Here is a 20885-nt window from a genome sequence, read left to right as displayed (position 1 = left end):
AGAAGGAGTTAAAGAATAGGAGCACCCAGCACAGCACTCTGCAGCTCCTCAGGAACACCTGTGGGCCTCCTCTGCCCCTAACCCCAGCCACGCCAACCCAACTACCCGGGACAGGCATCGGCCGCCGTGAGCAATCGGGCTCCGCTTCCCAGTCTCACTTCCATTCTGGGTGTTAGAACCGCAGAGACCTGAGTTTGAACGAAGAGCCCTCACCTATGACAGCGAACAGGGGAACCGCCCTCCCTGCACCTCAGCTGCTGCGGTCGACACGTGACATGAGTAACTCACAGGGCTGAGGTTCCGTAAGACAAGTGTACAGGCCTTAGCACAGTGCCTGGCCCCATAGTAAGAGCTATAAATGGCGGCTACTAGTATAAGCAGTTGAGCTTTTTTTTTTTAATATATATATTTTAACTTTCATTTAATCTACTTGACTGCTATATTCCTTCCCATATACATTGTCTTTTCAGCCTCTAAGCCTTACACAAGGCCATTCCCACCCCCTGGAGTGCACATGAAATCTTCTGCGTCTTCAAACCACAACTCAGGACTTCCCTTCATTGAATCAACAAACAACTAAGTACACGGCACTGCACCAAGTGCTGGGGACTCCGTAGTGAGCACACTGCAAGTGTGATAAACGCCCCAAGGAAGAGCACTGCCTGCTCGGAACGCTCGAACGCACGTAACAGGGGCTTAACCTAACCTCAGAAGTCAGAAAAAACTCCCTGAAGAAGTGGCCTTCGAGCCGAGCCCTGAGTCTGAAACAGGAGTTTACTAGGTTAAGAGGAGGACCCTTACAACAGCAAGGTTGAAATTTTGCATGAAGTGATACAATATTAACTCTACAGACACTGTGAAAAATTAGAGCTGTGTATTATAACTCCTAGAGCAATCACTAAAAAAAAAAATTAAATAAAAGAAGTGAAGAAGTAAATGAAAATGTCATTAGATAAATTCATTCTTTCTTAACATAGTTTAATAATCCAGAAGAAAGTAAAATGGTAAATAGATCCGACCATATCGATAATTACATTAAATGCTAATTGAATGTCAATGGGCTAAGATTCCAATTGAAAGACAGGGATTGTCAGATTGGATAAGGAAGGAAACCCCAGCCAAATGCTGTACTTTAAGACAGATAAGTTGACAGTAAATTGATGGAAATATATAGCATGCAAGTGACAAACATAAGAGGGCTGGAGTGGCTATATTAATATTGGATAAAGTAAACTTCAAGATAAAGAGCACTGCAAAGATAAAGAGGAGCATATCATAATGACAAAAGGGTCAATTCATCAGGAAGACATAAAAACAATCCCGGGCATGCGTGTGCCCAACACACTCTCTCTTCCGGAAGAGCATGTGTAAAAGCTGCAGGCTGGGAAAATGAAAGAACACGGTCCTGGCAGGAGCAGAAGGGAGGCAGGTGTGAGGTGAGAATGAGCAGTGCGTGGGTAGAATACACAGGGTCTAGTGGACCAAGTGAAGGACTTCAGCCTTTACAAGAACAGTAGAGGGTTTTATGCAGCGGGACAACAGCACCCAACCTGAATAGGTCCGCAGTGAGGACATCTGATTGGAGCCGGTCAGACCAAATAGGGGGCCCAGAGGCAAAGTGATGGGGACCAGCGAGAGGCTCTCTTAGGAGCCGAGACATCAGATGACAGTAGCTAGGACCAAGACGGTGGTGACAGAAGTGGAGAGAAGGTGAAGCGTGGAGGGATAATTAGGGGAGCTACTCAGCAGGGCTTTTGGTGACCTGTTGGATGGGATGACAAAAAGTGAGGCCATCGAGGATGTCCCCTGGACTTCTGGGACAGCAAGATCTCTTAAGATGGTACAGCAATGTTGGGGGTTTTGGAGAGGAAAGAGGAACAGATCACAAGTTCAGTTTTAAATGTAAGGTTAAGGGAGCTGGTAAAACAAGATGTTTCTTATAGACACTTAGACGTACAGTGTAGAGTGCCGAGAAAGTCGAGGCTGGAGTCATCAAGCAGTGAGCTGTCTGCAAGTAGGTGGTAACTGAGCCGGGGGTCAGCAGGGGGAGGGCTGAGCTCACTCGAGGAGAGGGTAAGTGAGAAGCGCCAACAGCCTACAACAGACCCCATGGAACATCCAATTTGATTTCATGGCCAGGCAGAGGAAGAAAAGCCTTCAGAGGAGACTGGGATGGCGTGGCCAGGGTGCAGGGAAGGAAGCCAGGAGTGCTTTACCTCGGGAGCTGAGGGAAGATGCTGCTTGACCAGAAGAGGGGGCAACAGGTGCAAGTGCAGGGAATGCGGTGCCGCTGGCACCCTGAGTGGGGGATGTCTCGGTGGGATGACGGGGGCAGGAGACTGACTGAAGGAGCAGAGGAAGAAGTGGGAGGTGAAGGAGACAGTGAGACACAGGAGCCTTTGGGGGAAGGTTTGGAGAAAGATGTGGAGAGAAATGGGAAGATGGGGTCAAGTTTTAATAGCACAGAAAGGATCCAGTGAAGGAAGTAGCTGAAGATAACAGGAGATGAGGGAGATGGCGGATGGCTTGAAGTTCCTGAGCAAACAGGAGGGGACCCAGGATCTCTTGAGCCAGGACCCAGAAGGCAAGGTCCAGTACCAGCCCAACCAAGTATGTGTGGAGATGGGTCTAGAGACAGGCCCCGCAGGCACTGAATCGTGTACCCCAAAAAGGTAGGTCAAAGTCCTAACCCCCATACCTGTGACCTTATTTGAAAATAGGGTCTGTGCAGATATAATCAAGATAAGGTCATAATGAATGAGGGTGAAGATGGAGGAGAGATCGAGTGATGCTGCCACAAACCAAGGGAAGCCTGGGGTGACCAGAAGCTGGAGGAGGAAAGAACGCTCCTTTTCTCAAGAGCCATCTAGGGGTGGCCCTGCCTCCAGAACTGAGGGAGAATAAATCTCCATTGTTTTAAGTCAACCAGTTTATGGCATTTTGTTAAAGCAGCCCTGAGAGACTAAAACATACCTGTAGAGGCAGGGCAAGGGGAAGCTCTGCTCAACCCCTCATGGCAAGACTACTTTCTAAAATCAGGATCCAGGCCATTTGGCAGCAGCAAGAGGACCATCACTGAGGAGTCTACGACCCAGACAAAAAGCAGCATCACTCGGCTCTGTATACGGGGACCCCCAGCCCCTGCATCACAGCAATAGGGACTGATTTCTGTTTGATCTGATGGGTCACTTAATAGCTGTTTGAAGTTTAAAAAGGGGGTAGGGGGTTGTTTCCTCAAGGAAGCCAAAATACTTGTGAGAGAAAACACTGCCACCAGCCTCCTGGAAAGAGCCAAGGGAAGGGGCCAGGCCACGCAGGGAAACTCTCCTAGCATTTCCCCCCGCCCCCACCAACATCTCTAAAATCAGCCACATTTGCATCAAGACTCCAACTGAAACTCAGCTCTTTACACATCCACCCTCGTCTACATGGCTATTAATATTCATCCCTCCATCCACACCACACCTGCAGGCCATCAATCACTAACGGTGGGGACCTAGACAAAACCTAAAGGATATGAGCTCAACACAAAACAGCCAGTCCTATCTTCACACTTGTACTGAGCAGCAGGCAAAAGGAGAAGAAAAGGAAATCCTGGCCATAATACCACTCCCTGGCCTTCATGCAGCATATTCACGCCCGTCCTAAGCAGACCCAAACTCAGGCAGGATGGGTCCCCACTTACAGGGTGAGAAACTGAGGCTGAAGCCTGCAGAGTAAAACGGTTAAGCGGCCATGTGAGAATCGGGACCCCAACAGACCCAATGTGTTCTCCAAGATGGTGAGATCCTAGAGGAGGTCAGTATGAATCTAACACATCGGAACTGGAATCCTGGCTCCCCTTCTTTTGGGTGAAAGGGAGATACCGCCACCGACCTCACATGCCTGCTGTAAAGAATAAGAGAAAATCACATGTGAGGCACTCCCGCACAGTAACGGGTATACACTGAGCACTTCAAAAATGGGGTCAGCGCTGTCATTTTCATTACCATCTTTTGTACAGCCAGCACATACATGCCCACACCACACACACGTCTGGGTACTCAGTAACTCTCCGATGAAGTGGATGGATGGAAGTGACCAGAGGATGATGGGCCAAACACACGCAGCTCTCAGGGGGGCCCCAACTCCCCTTAAGAACCTCCCTCATCTTTAACCATGAGACAGGCCCTCCTCACCATCTGGAAGTGGGAGAGACTTTGATTCAAGTTATATCCAAATACACTTGGCATTTATTCCACTCTTATCTGAATAATTGTAGCCCGTTAATTCATATTCAAATCCCATTCAAATGCATGACACCCTCCGATATCAAACACCTGGATGTGGCTCTCAGGAAAAAAAAAATTGTAGGAAAACTGCCAGAGCAAAACACTTGAACTTTTAGATCTGCATAAACATAAAGCAGGAGAGGGGATTTAAGGTGTCAATAGCTGATCCTGCCCGGAACTGTATTTAAGGCAATCTCAGAAGACAGTTTTCTCTTTGGAGCCCCCGTTGCTCAGGTCAGCCACTGTCCCACACAAGTCTTGCAAGCAATTGCATCTTAATGTAAAATCTTCCTGTAAATCGTATTTTTCAGTTAGTCCTGAATCTCTCCTACTGTGCTAGGTGGTCCAAGGGCAGAAAAAAATAAACGTGAGCCTTGGTTTCTGTCCTCTAAAGCTAACTGCCCAGTGAACTGCTCACGCTGCCCGCTAACCTGGCTCCTGCGTTCACCTCCACCCCACACCTAACTGCGCCCCGGAGCCCCGCGGGGCGCACGCCTGCAGGAAGACGCGCTGTGCGGCTCCTACCAGAGGCACTGCGGACGTTCCTGGGGGCCGGGGCTGAGCCAGGTGCAGAGACCGTCAGGTAAGCCTGCAGAACACCCTTCCTCCTGCCTGGGAGAGACTGGGAATTTCTCTTTTTTGGTGGTGGTGGTGGTGATTCTGTTCATTTGTTTACTCGGAAACAGAGAGGCTAAGCCTACAATTTTGAGCTAAGGGAACAAATGTCCGCGAGTTCGCCTCCGAAAATGCCGTCTGGAAGTTAACCTGTTAACGCCTCTCAGCCTCCACCCTTTTTATTTTCGTAAGGCTTGCTCAGCCCCACCTCCTCCATGGAGCTCAGCCAACCTTCCAAGCCATTCTAGTGACTAACCAGCCCCGAAACGGCCCGCGAGGAGGTGAACAACAGGTATTGGAGGCAAGATTTAAAGCAGGGGACCAGAGGTATAAATCAAAGCCCTTTGAGTCATCAGACCTTCAAGTAAACCAGTTCACGCCAGAAATCACAAGATGAGTGAGGTGAGTGGGGAGGGGAGTCTGAATATTCATTCCCATCCAGCAATCAAGTAATCCTAGATAACTGTCACATCACTAAAGACTGAGCACAAAAATGTGTCTCTGTGAGATGCTCAAGCAACAGGACCGACTACCATCCCAGCTGAACAGCGTCCAAGAAACCGACACATTTTCCGCACTCCTCTCTTCTTCATTTCATTTGACCAATTTGTCACCGACTGCCAATTCTTCTTCTCCAGCCCTATTTAAAGCCCTGATCGGTCGGGCTCTTTTTACTTCATGCTTTGGTTACTACAGCCACCTCCCTCGCAGCCTCCCAGACTCCACTCTTTCCCCCCACCCCCAGATTTATTAGGCATGAGCTAGTGAGATAAATCTGACAGCAGGACCTCGTGAGCTCATCATCACCCCCCACGCCCCAATCTGCCAGGACTCCAAGCCTGATCAGCAGAGGCCCTGCCCCTCTCCCCCTCCTCCCCACCCACTCATCCTACCTTCAGCTCTTTCTTAGGATAGAAAGGTGCAACCTAACCCCACTCCTGGGATCCTGCCCCTCACACCCTGCATCCTCCAATGAGACCTCTAAGTATTCCAACCCTCTCTTTTCTGAACTCAGGCAGCATTTTTAGCCTCACTATATATAGAGTGGAATGGTTACAGCACGGGCTCAGAAGTCCAACTCCAATTCCATCACTGTGCAGCTCAGTGACCTTAGGCAAGCGAGTGACCCCTCCCCTCCTAGCCTCAGTTTCTTCATCTGTGAAAAGGAGATAACAGTACCGACCTGAGAGGTGTCTGTGAGGCTGGCATAAAACCAAACACGTAAAGCACTCAGTATCACCAATACAATCGGCACTGGCTATCCTGATGTCATGAGGCACTTAATACACCGTATAGAACGTATAGGTTGTTCCTCGATTTAAAAACAAACAAAAACAAATACGTTAGTCATCGTTTAGACTACATGTGCATCAGTGAACCTGATGTTAATTTCCAGAGCAGGGCTCTCAGAGTGTCGGGCTCTCAGCAAGAATATTGCAGAAATGGAGAGGAAGTGCTGGAAACCTTCACAGCAACCTGATGTCGCAGCTATATTCACGCAGCATTTCATTTTTCTAGTAATTCATTTTTATCACACATTTATATCAGTCTGCAACAGATTGAAAATTAATTTTAAAAATACTGGTCCTTCACCACAGATATTTTGAGAAGCTCTGTTCCAGAGAGGACAGAAGCAGACTTCTATTTCTCTTCTACACCCCCACATCCCTGAGTGCAGTGGGAGGCACAGATCAGGTACTAAGTAAATGAAAATATAACTTCAAAAACACTTCGATCTCATAGGAGTCGTCGAAATGTAAATAATGTCTCCAATTCACAATCTTTTTTTTCCAAAAGAAAGAGTTGACATTTAGTCTAAAACTGACCGAAGAGTAAAAACAGCTCTGACACCAAAAATATTTTCCATACTGTCTGCTAGCACAGCACTGTGTAGAGCTTAAAAAAAACAAAGCAAAACAAAAACAAAAAAACAAAACCTAAGCAATGTTAATATTAATCTCCTTCGCAGTACTCAGGAGAAAGATTAATTATTTAGCACTGCCTTGGACATAATTTTGACAGAGCCTCTATACCTTTATGTAAACCAGCATCTTAGCAAAAAATTCCAGTGACACTTCAGACAAAATACATTTTTGTTAGTTCTTCACGGCTGCCAGTGCCTTAAATGGTCCTAATCGCAAGAACCTCATTAGATTAATCCATGAATGAAATGGCTGGAAAAGGAAAGCCGCAAATTCCACCAAATTTTAATTGACAACAAGGCAGCATTCGCATCGCTGAGCTGTGGCACGCTCGATGCAGGCTGCAGGCTGAGTTTCTTCTTGCCTAGGAAAATCTTTGCACATTCAAACTGACTCTGGAAATCGTCGTAGGAAATTCAAGGTAGACAGGGAGTCCTGGATAAGTCCTAGCTCCTCTCCTTTCTGAGGCAGCAATTCATAACCTCAAGGTGTCACTCCCCACAGGGCCTCAGTCCCCTGGCCCCAGGAAGAAGTCAGCCTTGCTCCAGCAGACGGCAGTTCTCTCTCCAGCACTTTTCATCTCTTCCTCTTCCTCAACAGCCCCCAAAATCTACAGACACGTTCAAGTTTATGATTCAAACACTCTTGCTGTACTGAACTATCTGCAATTCCTTCAGAGATCATGTCTCATTTTCTGTCTCTATGCCTTTGCTGATACCCTCTGCCCAGGAGGCTCTGTCACTTGAAAAACATTCTGAAGACTTTTCTAATCCTCAAGAGAGCTGACTCCTCCCTCATTGGTTCCCACCACCCCCACTGAACCTCTTAATGACTTCAGTGCTCTGAACACAGAAATACTATCCCTCCACTCAAAGTTCCTCAAGGGTGGGAACCATGTCTTATACTTGCTGGCATCCCCATGCCCTGCACAGGGCTTCTAAGAACCACTTGCTAATAATGACTGCCTGACTACCAGGCCCATCAATGAATGTTTATTTAATACCTACCATATCCCAGACCCTTTCTTTGCCTCTGGTTAACAATGAGGGATAAAAAGGATATGGTCCTTGCTTAGTAACTTAATGCTGGTTGGAGGACAAGAGCAGCTAACAAAGAAATCAAACACAAACTGCTGAGTGCTAAGGAGCAAACCATCAGGTTGCAGGGAAAAAGAGCAGACAGCCAGGCAGCAGGAAGCACTTGGATGCGCAAAGGTCGTGGAGAGGGAAACTGCCAATCTAAGAGGAGGCCACTGGAGATGACAGCCCTCCTTTGGACCACTCATCACCCCAACACCTATCTCCCTGACAACTGCCCTCCTCGGAGGCCCTGCTGCCAGGGTCCAGGAAGCCCAGCCCTGGAAAGTTCTATCCTCAGAGTCTGCCTGCTCCTCCATCTCTCTGCTCACTCTCAACAGGTCATCACAGCCACGACCTCAGTTATCCATGCACATATCACACCCAAATCCAGATTTCTACTACTCCTGTACAGTTCAATCAGGATTCCCCAGATGCATCTCAAGCTGAAAATATTCAGAACTGAACTCATTCTCTCCCCACCTTATCCATTTCTGGAAAAAAACTAAACAAGTTCTTTTGTTCCCAGTGTTAGTTTGGGGACAACCATCAATCTACCTCCCCAACTGTGTGAGCCAGTGTTCATGTCCAAGATCCCTCTGGTTCCCAAGAACTTTCCAACTACATATCTGTGAGGCCAAATTTTCTACATATTCTTCAACCAAAACAACATATTGTGATAGACTAAATGTAGAACTAGATATGAAAAACCAGACATTAAAGAGATTTGCAAAAATGTAAAATAATGCCGCTCCTTCCATTATTTTTTGTTTGAAAAAAAGCTATTCATTAAAGAAAACATTTTAAATATGAAATTGGTTTATTATTATTTTCAAATGAATATATATTTCTAAAATTTCTCATGTCTAATTTCTAATACAGTAAATACTGAGATATAACTTACATAAAAGCACTATGGGATCCGCAAAAATGTTTTAAGATTATAAAGGAATCTAAGATCAGATACTGGGGGAACCACTGGCTTGAGCTAATACTATTGGTACATCCTTGCACTCATCCCTCTGACTTTACACATCCACTCTGTCAATTCTGCTATCCTGATAACCTTCCTCCTAAATCCTCTCCTCCTCTTTCTAACCAAGCCCTGCAGACCAAAAGGACCCACAAAAGATATCCTGATCAAATCCTGGAAACTGTGAATGTTACTTTATTTGGAAAAAGGGCCTTTACAGATGTAATTAAGTTTAAGATCCTGAGATGAGATCATCCTGGATTATGCAGGTAGGCCCTAAATCTAATAACAAGAGTCCTCATAAGGCACACACAGAGAACAGACACCCAGAGAAGAAAGCCACGTGAAGACACAGGCAGAAATGAGACAGATGTGGCCACCAGGAAGCCACAGAATGCCCGGCACCACCAGAGGCTGGATGAGGAAAGGAAATGCTCTCCCCAGGGCTCCACAGGAAGTGCAGCCTGACCTACACCCCCGGACGGCTGGCCTCCAGAGCGGCCAGGGAAGACTCTTCCGTTGTTTCAGGCCGCCCTGTCTCTGGTAACTTGTTACGGCAGCCATGAGAAACTAACGCACCGACCCCCAGGCCTGGAACATCAGGGACCACCCAGCTAGTGAGGCTTTTTGACTCAACGTGACCCTCAGAGGCACTGTCCCCTCAAACTGTGACCCTTGGTCGTCTTAAATCTCATTGCCTCGATGCCCTTAAGCAGTACCTCATGGCTTTTACCAGAATATCCCAATGCCTCCACACAGCGCACAAAGGACCCCATAACTGAATCCCGCCTTTCCTTCCCACTCCAATCCGGCTCCCCCCTGCACACCCCACACTGCGCCTCAGGCCCACAGCACACCCTAAGCTCCTTCTGGCCTGCTCCCTCTTCCCGGAAGGAGCCACCTTCTGCATCTTCAACCCCATCTACTCCTATGCATCCTCCAAGTCCAGGACTCAAAAATCTCTTCCTCTAGAGGTCCTGTTAAAAAGTGGGCCACTCCCTCTTGCCTCCACGACACATTGCACATTCCTCTCAGAGAATCTGAAACATTGTACTCCTTATTTACAGGTCTCTCACTCCCTCCACACACGGGTTTCTCAACCTGGGAACCACTGACACCTGAGGCCAGACAATCCTTTTTTGTGGAGGGCCGTCAGGAGTCCTAGAGAATGTTAGCAACGTCCCCTGGCTTATGCCTATTAGGTGCTAGCAGCAGCTGATTCACATGCACACACACGAGTTGCAACAACCCAAAATGTCTTCAAACTGCCAATGTCCCCAGGCAGACCACCCCCAGATGAAAACCAGTGATCTGTACTGAAGTCTTCGGGGGCCCAGGACTATATTCTGCGCTCTTAGCATTTGTTTACTCTTTCATTCATAAAAGACATTTTGAGTCCGAAGTATGGGCCAGGCTCTGTGCTCAAAGGCAGGGACACAGTAGGAAATACAAGACTTAAGCCCCATCCTCATGAAGCCACAGCTGGCAAAGTGTCTACAAGGTGCTCAGTAGCAGTGACTAAAGGATGGAATCAGCTTGGTGTGGGTAACAGTGATGCTTCCCTCGGAACACCGCAAGTAAAACCCAGGGGCTCAAATTTTTCTCCTCTTCTCAGGCCCTCGCATCTCCTAAGGGGATCCCTTTATCATAGCTCCACAAACGCCAATGCCGGAGCTGTCTGCACCAGAAGCTGTGGAGCAGGCTGGGAACCTCCCACCGAACAACAGGTAGACAAGAGTGTCTGAGTATTCTTCCCTCTGCCCTGGAGACATCACACAAGATTCTGGCAAGCTCTGAGAAGACGGAATAAGTGGCAAGCTGAACAGTCCCCAGCTGTCACAGAGGCACTGGGTGACCTAACATGCGGAGTGGCTCTCATTGCCAGGGCAACACGAGGGTGCCTACCTGAAGCAGAGGCTGTGTACAGAGGGGAAGACGAGTAAGTTGCAAGATATCAGGGCACATAACTGCTTGGCTGAGATCCACCTCAACAAGTCACTTCAACCTCCTTGGGACTCAACGTCTGTTTGCGTCCCCTGAGAAAGTCAGAACAACCCATCTCTAAGTTTCCTCCAGCTCTCAACACACCTAGTTCCCCTCAAAATGGTACAGACCCACAAAACTGCCCTCTCCAAACAAAACAGAACAGGGCTCTCATCCCTTCCCACCAGAACTCCTTCTGCCAGAAATGGAAATAAATAAAGGAGCCGTTTCCACTTCCCCTCAGCTTCTGACAGGCCCTGGGCAGAAGTCACCACCGAATGGACAAGATGCAGGGGATCTTTACGTTTTGCTAGACTCATGAAGCCAGAGGGTGGGAGAGTCCTGGGAATGTGTATTCCCTGGGCGGAAAAGGGCTCACGCTGTGAGGATTTGAAGGTGGGGGGCAAAATAAAAATGGGAAGTGCCATGACAACATTAGAATGCTTTTGGCTACAAGAAATGGACAAATGGTTCGACAACAGTTGAACCATGTGGACATCTCTTGTTTAGTTAACAGGAAGTCCAGGGAGAGGTGGTCCCAAGGTCAGTTCAGTAGCTTAGCAATTTCATAAAGCCACTCAGTCACCTCCACTTTTCATCCATAGGCTGCCTCATGGTCACAAGACAGGTGCCCTAGCTCCAACTATCATATCCTCTTATTAATTTCCCAAAGATAGGAAACTAAGCAGCTATCAGGGCATTAAGAAAGGGCACTCCCTCCCATGCCTGTATTTTTTCAGCAAGGAAAAATGTTCTTCTCCAGAAGTCACAAAGCAGATTTCCATTAAATCTCTATCCAGAAATAAGTCACATGTTTACTCCAAACTACAAGAGAGGCTAGGAAAGTGAGGATCTGGCTTAAAAAAAAAAATAGGGGTGGGGTGGGCGGTGGGGGGGAAGCAGGTAGGAGAAACCGAGGATAAGAATGACAATGAAGCAGCCAATGTCTCTGGCACATACAACTGTCCCCAGCACTGTGCCAGTAAGTGTTTAACAATCAGCTTTCCAAAAAAACTAGAACAAAACCCCCTCATCTGGAGCATTTGCCAATTTCCTTGGTGTAAATACTTCCATTGTGCCAGATTTCAGGCTACCAGCTTGACGTTAATCAGCTCACAAAATTCCTAAAATTTTAATAATCAGCTGGTACAAGCTTGCTCTGGTACGCCTCACATCTGGTAACAAAATGAAGCTTACAGTGCTCCTTCACATTTAAAACACTCTAGATGATGAGGTATAGTTCTCCCCAGATCACAGGCGAGGAAAATGGCACAGCGCCCCAAACCACACAGCCCAAGCGGCAGAGCTGGAACGCTCACGCACTGACCCTGACCCCCCCTCACCACACCACGAGTGCCTGCACCACACCCTCAAGATTCCTCTGCCTAAACCTTGGCTAAAAGCGCTCTGACTTGGTTTGGAACCAACAAAGAGCCTTTCCTATCAACCCAATCAAAGTTACCTAATTATTCTTTAAGTTACTTCCTCCAATGACAATGGCAGTGCACACTTACTATTACAGGGCAGGATACAGATTAGTACAAAAAAGAAAATAAAAATCACCCCTAAACCCATCCTCAAGAGACAGCACCTGTCTGCATGCAGGTGATCATCCTTCCAGGTTATGCAGACATATATGTTTCTTAAGAAGAAATCACACTGTTTTGTAACATGACTTTTTTTCTTTTTAATGTGAATTTTCCAAAACAGAAGCAGAGAGGACAGTATAATAAACTCCCTTGTCGTCACCCCCCAGCTCCAGAAGTTATCTAAAGACAAATTACAAGTCTACCGGTGTCCATGTTCCCTTCTCAGGGAGGGCTGTGTAAGAGCGCCTCCCTCAGGACCTCCCTTGGATCTCCCCCCACCCCACCCCGGGCCTTCCCCTCTCAGACTCGGAGGTCAGCCCTGCTGCAGGCTGAGTCCCCCAGCTCCCTGTATCATTGCTCGGAGAACACTGGGAAAGGGAACCTTCCGTCATGTTCACTCTCCTTATGGATTCCTCCACCTTCTCTAACCCCTGCCCAGTCTGTCAAGAAGCCTCACAACTGAGGTTCAGAACCTCATTAAAGGAGCGGTTCAGGAGAAATACATCCCAATTTTTCGGAGCTTCCAACTTCCCCTTACTCCATTCTCCTACTCCTGCTCTGTCGTCACCTGGACGGGCACACACCCACGAGAGGCCCTGCTAACTGGTTCAACTAAAATCCCAGGACTCCGGTCAGCCTCTTCTTCTAGTTAGGGCCCACCCAAGGCAGTCTGCCTTCCAGACCTCACTTCCTGGTCCTTCAGCTTCCTAAGGAATTACATTTTCTCTCTTCAGGGGCCAGCCTGAGTGAAACATCCAACAGGCTAAAGGATGGTGGCTGCACCCCAGAGAAACAGCTTGTCCTGAGCCTCCAAAGAGCCGAGCTGAGAGCCCAGGCCCACAGTCGAACATAAAACTCTGTAGGCCAGAACAAGTTCAAAGAACATGCTCATGGGACAAATCAGGAGCTGCCCCACTACACCCCATTTTAGCCAAGTGCACGCAGAAGGGAGCTGTGGATATTTCAAGCCCAAGGCACGTAGAGCTGATAGAAAACCAGGCTGGGAACCACAGGCATCAGAACACAACTTCAGAGGGGCAAGTAGCTAAACGCATTTGCACTATGTGAATACTCTGAATAGCACATTTGTCTGAAGACTCTAATACATCAAATGGGGGGAGCAGGGAGGCATAAAGGAGATTTGGGTTTACAACAGTCCTCTAGAGGTAAAGACACAAACTAAAGCAGTGGTTCTCAAAACCTCGTGTGTTTAGGAATCACCTAGAAAGCGTGTTTAAAATGCAAATTCCTCAACCTCCTTCCCAGAAATTTTGACTCAGCAGGTCTTGGGTGGAGGCAGGGCATTACGGCATTTTTAACAAGCATTTTTGACAATGCTGCTGCAGGTGTTGGCAGGTCCTGAGAAATGAGAGCCACCTGAGCTCCACTGCCTCAACTACAAAGTTTAGGTGGCAGCACTCCTGCCAGCAGCCGGAAGAAGCACGGCCTCTAACCCAGTGCTTCTTACACTGGTTCTGGCCTAAGGTCTCAGAAGGCAGAAGTTAAATACACAGATGTCCCTCCAGAACCCTGCCATTCAAGGAGGTCCAGGATGGGGCCCTGGGGCCAGCCAACTCCTCCCTGAGGAAAGCTTGCTCCCTAACCATCTCTGTCTTTTGGTTCCCCCAGGCAGTTGGTCAACCTGTCCTCTCTTCCTGGCACCTTCAACATCCTCCCTCTCAAAGATAATTAAACAAAATTTCACCTCCCCTCACCCCATGTCCCCAGCTGTCTCTAAAACAAGCATTTAATGTTTTTAAGAGTTTTAGATGCCTACAAGAAAACAGGCATTGTTACTAAAATAAAACAAGCATTGGGACAGTTAAATGTTATAAATACTCACAATTGCTCGTTAAGAGTTCTTTCTGCATTTTATTAACTTCTTCAAGAACTATTTACTGAGCATCTAGTCTCATCCCAGGTACTAGGCAGTTCACAACTGTGAAGGCCAGACAAGCCCCTGTTCTCATGCAGCTTACATCCCAGTGTGGAACGCAGACCAGAGAGAGAATAAGGATCCTAGAAAGGGGACTTCTGACAGTGACAAGCACTACAAAACATAGTAACACAAGGTAATGAATGAACAAGGATGAGAGAAGATGGATTATCAGGTCTGCCTCCATGCCAGGGAGTCCCAAAAAGTAAATGACAGGAAACATGACTGCAGGGACAGGAACCCAGTCATGAAGGAGCCGGGCCGGCTAGAAGGAGAGGTGGCCTGTGGTCCCACTGCACAGCCAGGAGGTGGCTGAGCAAGTCAGGAAGCAGCAACTCAAAGACCCTGTCCTCAGATCTGAGGCCATATCTCCAAGGGCAGGGTCTTGTGGATGTTATTCTAAGTACAACGGGCAGCCTGGGATCATTTAACGAGGGAGGGGTCATATTAATAGTAGCTGACGCGTGCCATCTGTGTGCCAAGTCTCATCTTCCCAGCAACCCCATGAGGTAGGAACAAACATGAACCCCATTCCACATGACCAATCTAAGTCAAGCAGGCAGTAAGTGATGGAGCCCAGCACGCAAAGCCACAGGCAGTGGCTGTGGAAATGAGTGAGGACTGGACAGGTGGGGCCTCTAAGGCCAACGTAGGGCACCTGAGTTTTATTCCAAGCATAGTGGAAAGTCACTGGTGCGGGGCTGATATTCCTGACTCACTGTGTTAAATCTAAGCTCAGAGAGGGCACAACTTCAGGGGAAAAGTGCACCAAAGCCTGGCCAAGCTGGCTGTTCAACCAAATTACTGCAACTGTAGGTGCACAAAGATGTCTAATCCTGTCCTGCCTGGGTTGGGAAGAACTCCCTAGCTCCTGCAGAACTGGACGCCTTCTTCTCTCTAGCTCAGGGATCTCAAGGCAGGGCCCTGGACCAGCAGCAGCAGATCATCTGGGATCTTGTTAGAAATGCAAATTATGGGGCCCCACTTCAGCCCTACTGAATCTGAAAAACCGGTCATCTGTGTCTCCCAAGCCCTACAGGTGTGTCCAGTTTGACACATTATCTACAAGCAGGCACCCCCCCCCACCCCGCCGCAAGTCATGCTCTACTTGTCCTCTGGCGGCCTCCGCACTGAGCCCTGCTGGTGGCGCTCTATGGCTCCGGATGCCTAGAAATCTCACTATTTGCCCCAACCTATTTTTCTAACTAATTTGATTTCCTGAAAACATTTACTATTCAGCCGTGTAGGCCTCCCTCTTTCTCCCTATTTCTAGAGTTTAATTCTGCTTCCAGCCTTGTAGCCTCCAAGGTAGACAGCAAGGATGATTTTTGCCTTACCCTAGACTTCCCCTAGAACCGCCTCAGCCACCAGATTTCCACTTTCATTCAAACATTCCTATGAGTGTCCATGCCCTCAGCATCCTAGGAACTGACTGCACTAGGTGCCAGGTACTTCAGTGATTCCTAAACAGCTCTCATCCCTGCCCCCGTGAAACTGACCCATCAGTAGATGGTGACAACATGCAAATAAATATATAATTGCAAATTATGTCCTTATACTAGAACAGCCTCTGAGGAGGTCGCTGGGCTGAGAGCCCTGAATGATGAAGAAGCAGGCCTGACAGTACTTTATAACAGCAAATATTTGGGTGTTGAATCCTTGCCATGCTCTGGTCTCAGTGTTTAACTTGTATTATCCATGTTCTCTTCCACCAGCCCTAAGGAGCAGGTATTCTTATCCTCATCTGCAGGAGGAGATACTGAGGCACAGGGAGAAGGAGGAGTGTATGTAAACAGCAGAGCCAGGATTCAAACCCAAGCACACTGCCTCCAGAGCCTACCCTCCTAACCATAGGCTTTGGTGAGAAGAGCAGGGTGGAACGGTGGAGGTAGGGGTGGATAGGGAGACAGAGCAGCATGTGTAAGGGCCCCAGGGCAGAGAAAAATCAGCCTGAAAGCAGAAACTGATGAAACTGGGGAGCAGTGGATGGACTGGAAATATATTTGGGAACTGGAACGGACACGATGTGCTGATAGATGTATTATAGGGTGTAAGGGAGAAGGAGGAATCAAGGAGGACTCCCAGTCTTCCAAAGCCCCATTTTCAAGGCTTGAGGACAGTCTATGTTTCCAGAGGATAAAGTATTATAACACAACATGTACTAAAGTCCTCTAGAGTGCTGAGGCACAGCAAGCTCTCAAATGAACAGAAAGCAACCAATCAGGCAGGTTAAAGCTTCCAATTCCCACCCCCTCACCATACTTCTCTGCAGGAGGTCTTCATTCAAGTGTTCCATCCTGTCCCTGGGGGCTACTCTGCAGCGCATTATTAGCACTGGTTAACAATAATAAAAGCTACAGCTACAGTAACAAGAATAGCCTGTACCAGGAGGGTTTTTCTCACAAAAATGTAATGCATCTAGAACCAAGGTTCTCAAACTTTTACCAACTTACGAATAAGAGTTACGCAACTTGCCCAGGGCCACACAAATGCGAAGAGGCTGAACCAGAATCCAAATCTAGGTCTGTCCAACTTGGAAGCCCATGCTTCCTCCACTAAATCAGCATTTCCCACAATATGGGCCAGAGCTCTCTGATGGAATACACCAATGGTTTTAGATGAACTCTTTAAAGTTTTAGTAGTTGTTATCTCATTTTCATATGAATAACCGCGTGTGTTATATCAAATAAAAACTTCAAATGAGATACACACACGATTTGATACAAATTTTAACATATATCTCACAACAAATCCATGACTTTGTGTCTATTACTGCCGAGGAAACAGAAAAAGCTTCTTGAAAGTTAATTTAAAGAAAACATTAGAATAAAAGTACAGGTGATACAGGGATAGAGAAATCTTGAGACAACACATAAATAACTGAAGCTTGTGAAACACTGCCCACCACAGCACACCCGAAAACAGCCAAGCACCTGTTCCATATTGTACTCAAATTTGGCTACAGCCACACATAACTCTGACTCTGCTCCAGAGAGATAAAGTGTTGGTTGCTTGGGGGAAAGGGAATAACATCAGAACAACACAATTTAGCATCAATCTTCCTTAACCAATGTTAGTCTTGACATAGATACGGGTTTGCTGTCTGACTCCTCTGCTTACTCACCACACACCTTAAGTCAGCTAAGTTTTCCTGGGCCTCAGTTTCACTTTGTCAAGAGAAAGTTATAAAAAGGAGGCTCTAAGACCCTTTCTAGTTTTAAAGTCCCATAAAATGTCGTAAGTCCCTAAAATCTAAAATTATTCTTTGTAGAATCATAGAGGCCCCAATCCTGAATGATTGTCAACTTGAGGGATAAAGACTAATAGGCCCACACAGCAGCCCAGGCCACCATCCCTTAACTCAAGAGATGCTACCAGTTATGCTGCCTCTGGAAAGAGGTGACAAGACATTAATTACAAGACTATAAAGATCAACCAATGTGTCTATCCCCACCAAAACTTGAAGAATTTCCTGCCACGAATTTTTAAATTATTAACTTTCCTTATACTTGGTTGCTAGCATTTGTTATTTCCAATTCCATAACAATTAACTTTATTCTGGGTTGGAGTAGCAGGGAGAGAAATGGGTGGGGAAGAAATCTGCAAAACCTCAAACTCCTAGCTTCATGTTAAGCCTCTGCTGAGAACCACCTGTAAAAACCTTCTCAGGTTTAATCTGAATTACTCCACAGATGCTCAAATATGCTTAATGTTCTAAACCTCCAAAAGGAGTTGTCACTCCTTATCTTTCAGAAACATTATGAACCAACAGTTTAACCAGAACAAGCATTCTTCCTCTATTATTGAAATAGATACATTTATCAAAAGGGAAGTTGTAAGGACCCCTCCTGGCCTTCTTTACAAAGCCCTTTCTGTGATGTAAATGTTCCTGTAAACTTTTTTAATAGAAGGTTTTTAGATTCCCAGAAAGAAGTTCTAAAATGTGCTCACTTTGAGTTTAGCTGAAGAAAACATAGATGGGTGGGCTGCAGCTGGCAAACTCAGAAAGCGCAGCTGGGTCGCAGGTGATCTTTCAAAAAAAAAAAAAAAGGGCAAATCCCTGGGCAAATTGTGTAGCCAGAGGTAATCATTATAACTGGAGAGTTGTTACATAATTACCCGTTAACTACTGCCAAGCATGTACATGTCTACAAAATGCCATGGTTACTCTAGCCATTGAAGCTACTGTAGCTAGTGCAAGAGTCAAGGTGTTTCCAATTAATTTCATTCAAAGAAATAAGCAATCCCGGGACCTAATCCCTTCCAAGGTAACCTGACTGCTTTTACATATACAAAACAGCCTCCAGCAATTAAGCCAATCGCCTCTAGGGATGAAAATCAGCGTTTTCCTTTTATATTGATTTTTAAAGGGGAGAGGGGAGGCAGAGAGAAGTGCGTTCAGAGAGCTAAATATTCATCACCTGATTAAAAAAAAAAACTTCCACTCCAAACTGGAAAATTTCAACAGAAAAGGTCTTCCCCCACCCCACCCCCGTCCCTGCTCAGCTGGCGCAAAACCCAAGCCCTGTGTCGGATGCACTGCATTCCAACATTTTTCAAAAAGTTTACGAGCATTTACCGAAGCGGCGGGGAGAAAAATAAAGCAGGCAGAAGCAGGGGAAAGGGGGCAGGAGGATTTCCGCAAGAAGAAACGGGTGAAGCACCGGGCTGCGCGGTGCAAGGCCCGGTAACGGGGAAGCGACCCGGCACCCGCAGAGCGAGCGCCCCAATGGAGCGCGGGGACTGACAGCCGCTCGGTCTCCGCTGCTGGGGGGTCCCACAGGCCCCAAGCCCGGCCCCGGCCGCTAGTCCCCACCGGCTGACCCTTCCCCCGCAGCGCCAGCGATGCCCGCTGGGCCAACTTGGCCCCGGGTCAGCGCTGCGGAGCGCGGCCCCGGTTGCCCGGGAGGCCGCCGGCGCCCTTACCTCCTTCTGCTTGGGGTCCTGCGGGTAGACGTCGGGCGGCCCAAGCCGGGGGCGTTTCAGCGGTCTCTGCTCATAGCTGAGAAGCCCGAAGGCGGCCATGATCTCTCATGTTAACCGGCGAAATGAATGAGAGTTGGAGCTGGAGCAGCCGCCTCTGAGCACCAGGGAGCAGCACTTTGCAGACAGTCTCCCTCTCTCCCCGTCCTCGCTCGCTCGCTGTGGCGCTGCAGGCAGGAATAAAGCAGGTTGGATGCTGCCGCTGCCCCGCTCGCAGACACGCACTGATTGGGGCAGCCTTCGGCGGGCAACCAGCTGCGCTGGAGCCCCGGGACGCACCGCCACCGGAGGGGCTGGAGGTCCGCCCGAGTCCTCCGCGGTGCCTGCCTCCGGTCCCCCCCACCCCAACCACCTTGTCTCCAGGGGGAGGAGCAGCTGATGGGAACGTGTGACTTTTTTCACCAATGGACCCAAACCCACCCCAGCTGGGTGCAGGGTTGGAGGTGGGGGAAGGGCACGGGGAAAAAAAAAAACTTTTCTTGGTGCCCCAGGCGGGTGGCTCAAGTGCTCATCCAGGGCGAGGGTGGCCCTCCTACCCAAGAAAGACTGAGGAGCGGCCCACCCCCGCCCCCTCTTCTTCGGCAGAGACCCTTCCCCCGCCGCCACGCGCCCCGCAGACCCCGCCACCTGGGCGCGAACCCGGCTGGAAAGGAGGGAGAGAGGCCTGGAGGGGGTCGGGGAGACAGGCACGCAGACGGTGGGGAAGCGGCCGGTGCCTCCTAGACGCCCGCCAGGCTCCGGTGGCGCATCCGCGGCTCGGGTCCCCTCGGCGGCTCCGGGCAGGCGCCGAGGCGCGCTGCTGGCGGTCGCGGCGGCTGGAGGGGGCCGTGCTCACGGTGGCTCGGGGCCGACTTAACCCTTTGCTGCCCCGCCAGGGGCTGGGGAAGCGGCTGGGTGAGAAGGGTTGGCGGCGAGCGCCGACGGGGGCAGCCAGCCCGCGGCTCCTCCAGCCCGCCGCCCTCCCCGCGACCGTAGCTTTGTCTCCCTCCCCACCCCCCACCCCCCACCAACAGTTTACCTGTTGGTCCCCGGCTAGTGGGCAGGGGCCGCTGGCAGCGGCGGCACTTCGGCAGCCGCAGCCTCCATGATTCGGTTTGGGATGAGGGGGACTGGATCTGATCGGATTTGTAAGGTATCAGTCTCGGCCGGACGAGCTCCGGGGACGCCGCGAAGTTTGCCACTGTCTGGGGGCGGCGGGCGACGCCGGCTCGCCGCCGCCGGCGTTCTCGCCCCCACGGCCCGGGAGCGCGAGCTTCCGAGTTGGCGGACGGCGGCGCGGCGGCCGCACTGAGCATGCCCAGCTCAGCGGCCGGACCGCGGAGGAGTTGGCTGCGAGCGCACTCCGATCCGCCTCTCCGGGTTTTCGCAGCCGCAGAGCGCGCAGCCGGCGGGCCCGGCGCCGGGGCTGGCCCTGGGGTGAATCTGGGCGAGGGTGGGGGCGCCCCCAGGACTCGGCTCCCGGCCACGGGCTGCGCCGTCCGCCTCGACCTCTTATGAGGTCGCTATCCCTGTGCCTGGGCCAGAAACCTCACCTGCG

General features: G+C 49.1%; 1 protein-coding gene across 9 annotated transcripts in view; it reads right to left on the bottom strand.

The window, feature by feature from the left end:
* Positions 1 to 20636, bottom strand: part of MED12L (mediator complex subunit 12L) — a 295438-nt gene extending 274802 nt beyond the window's left edge. For all 9 annotated transcript variants that reach the window (XR_012071818.1, XR_012071816.1, XR_012071817.1 and 6 more), the window contains exons 1-2: positions 20367 to 20636; positions 19292 to 19515 (exon numbers count right to left, since the gene is read on the bottom strand). Coding sequence is in view for 5 of the 9 variants with exons in the window: in XM_072959151.1 (XP_072815252.1) it covers positions 19292 to 19390 (99 nt within the window). In the remaining 4 variants the exon portion in view is untranslated. The remainder of the gene's footprint in view (positions 1 to 19291; positions 19516 to 20366) is intronic.
* Between the last annotated feature and the right edge of the window lie 249 nt (positions 20637 to 20885).

The sequence above is a fragment of the Vicugna pacos genome, chromosome 1 (genome assembly GCF_048564905.1).
Source record: "Vicugna pacos chromosome 1, VicPac4, whole genome shotgun sequence".
Taxonomy (NCBI): domain Eukaryota; kingdom Metazoa; phylum Chordata; class Mammalia; order Artiodactyla; family Camelidae; genus Vicugna; species Vicugna pacos.
Note: the sequence above shows the minus strand (reverse complement) of the source record. Positions and strands in the feature narration are given on the sequence as shown.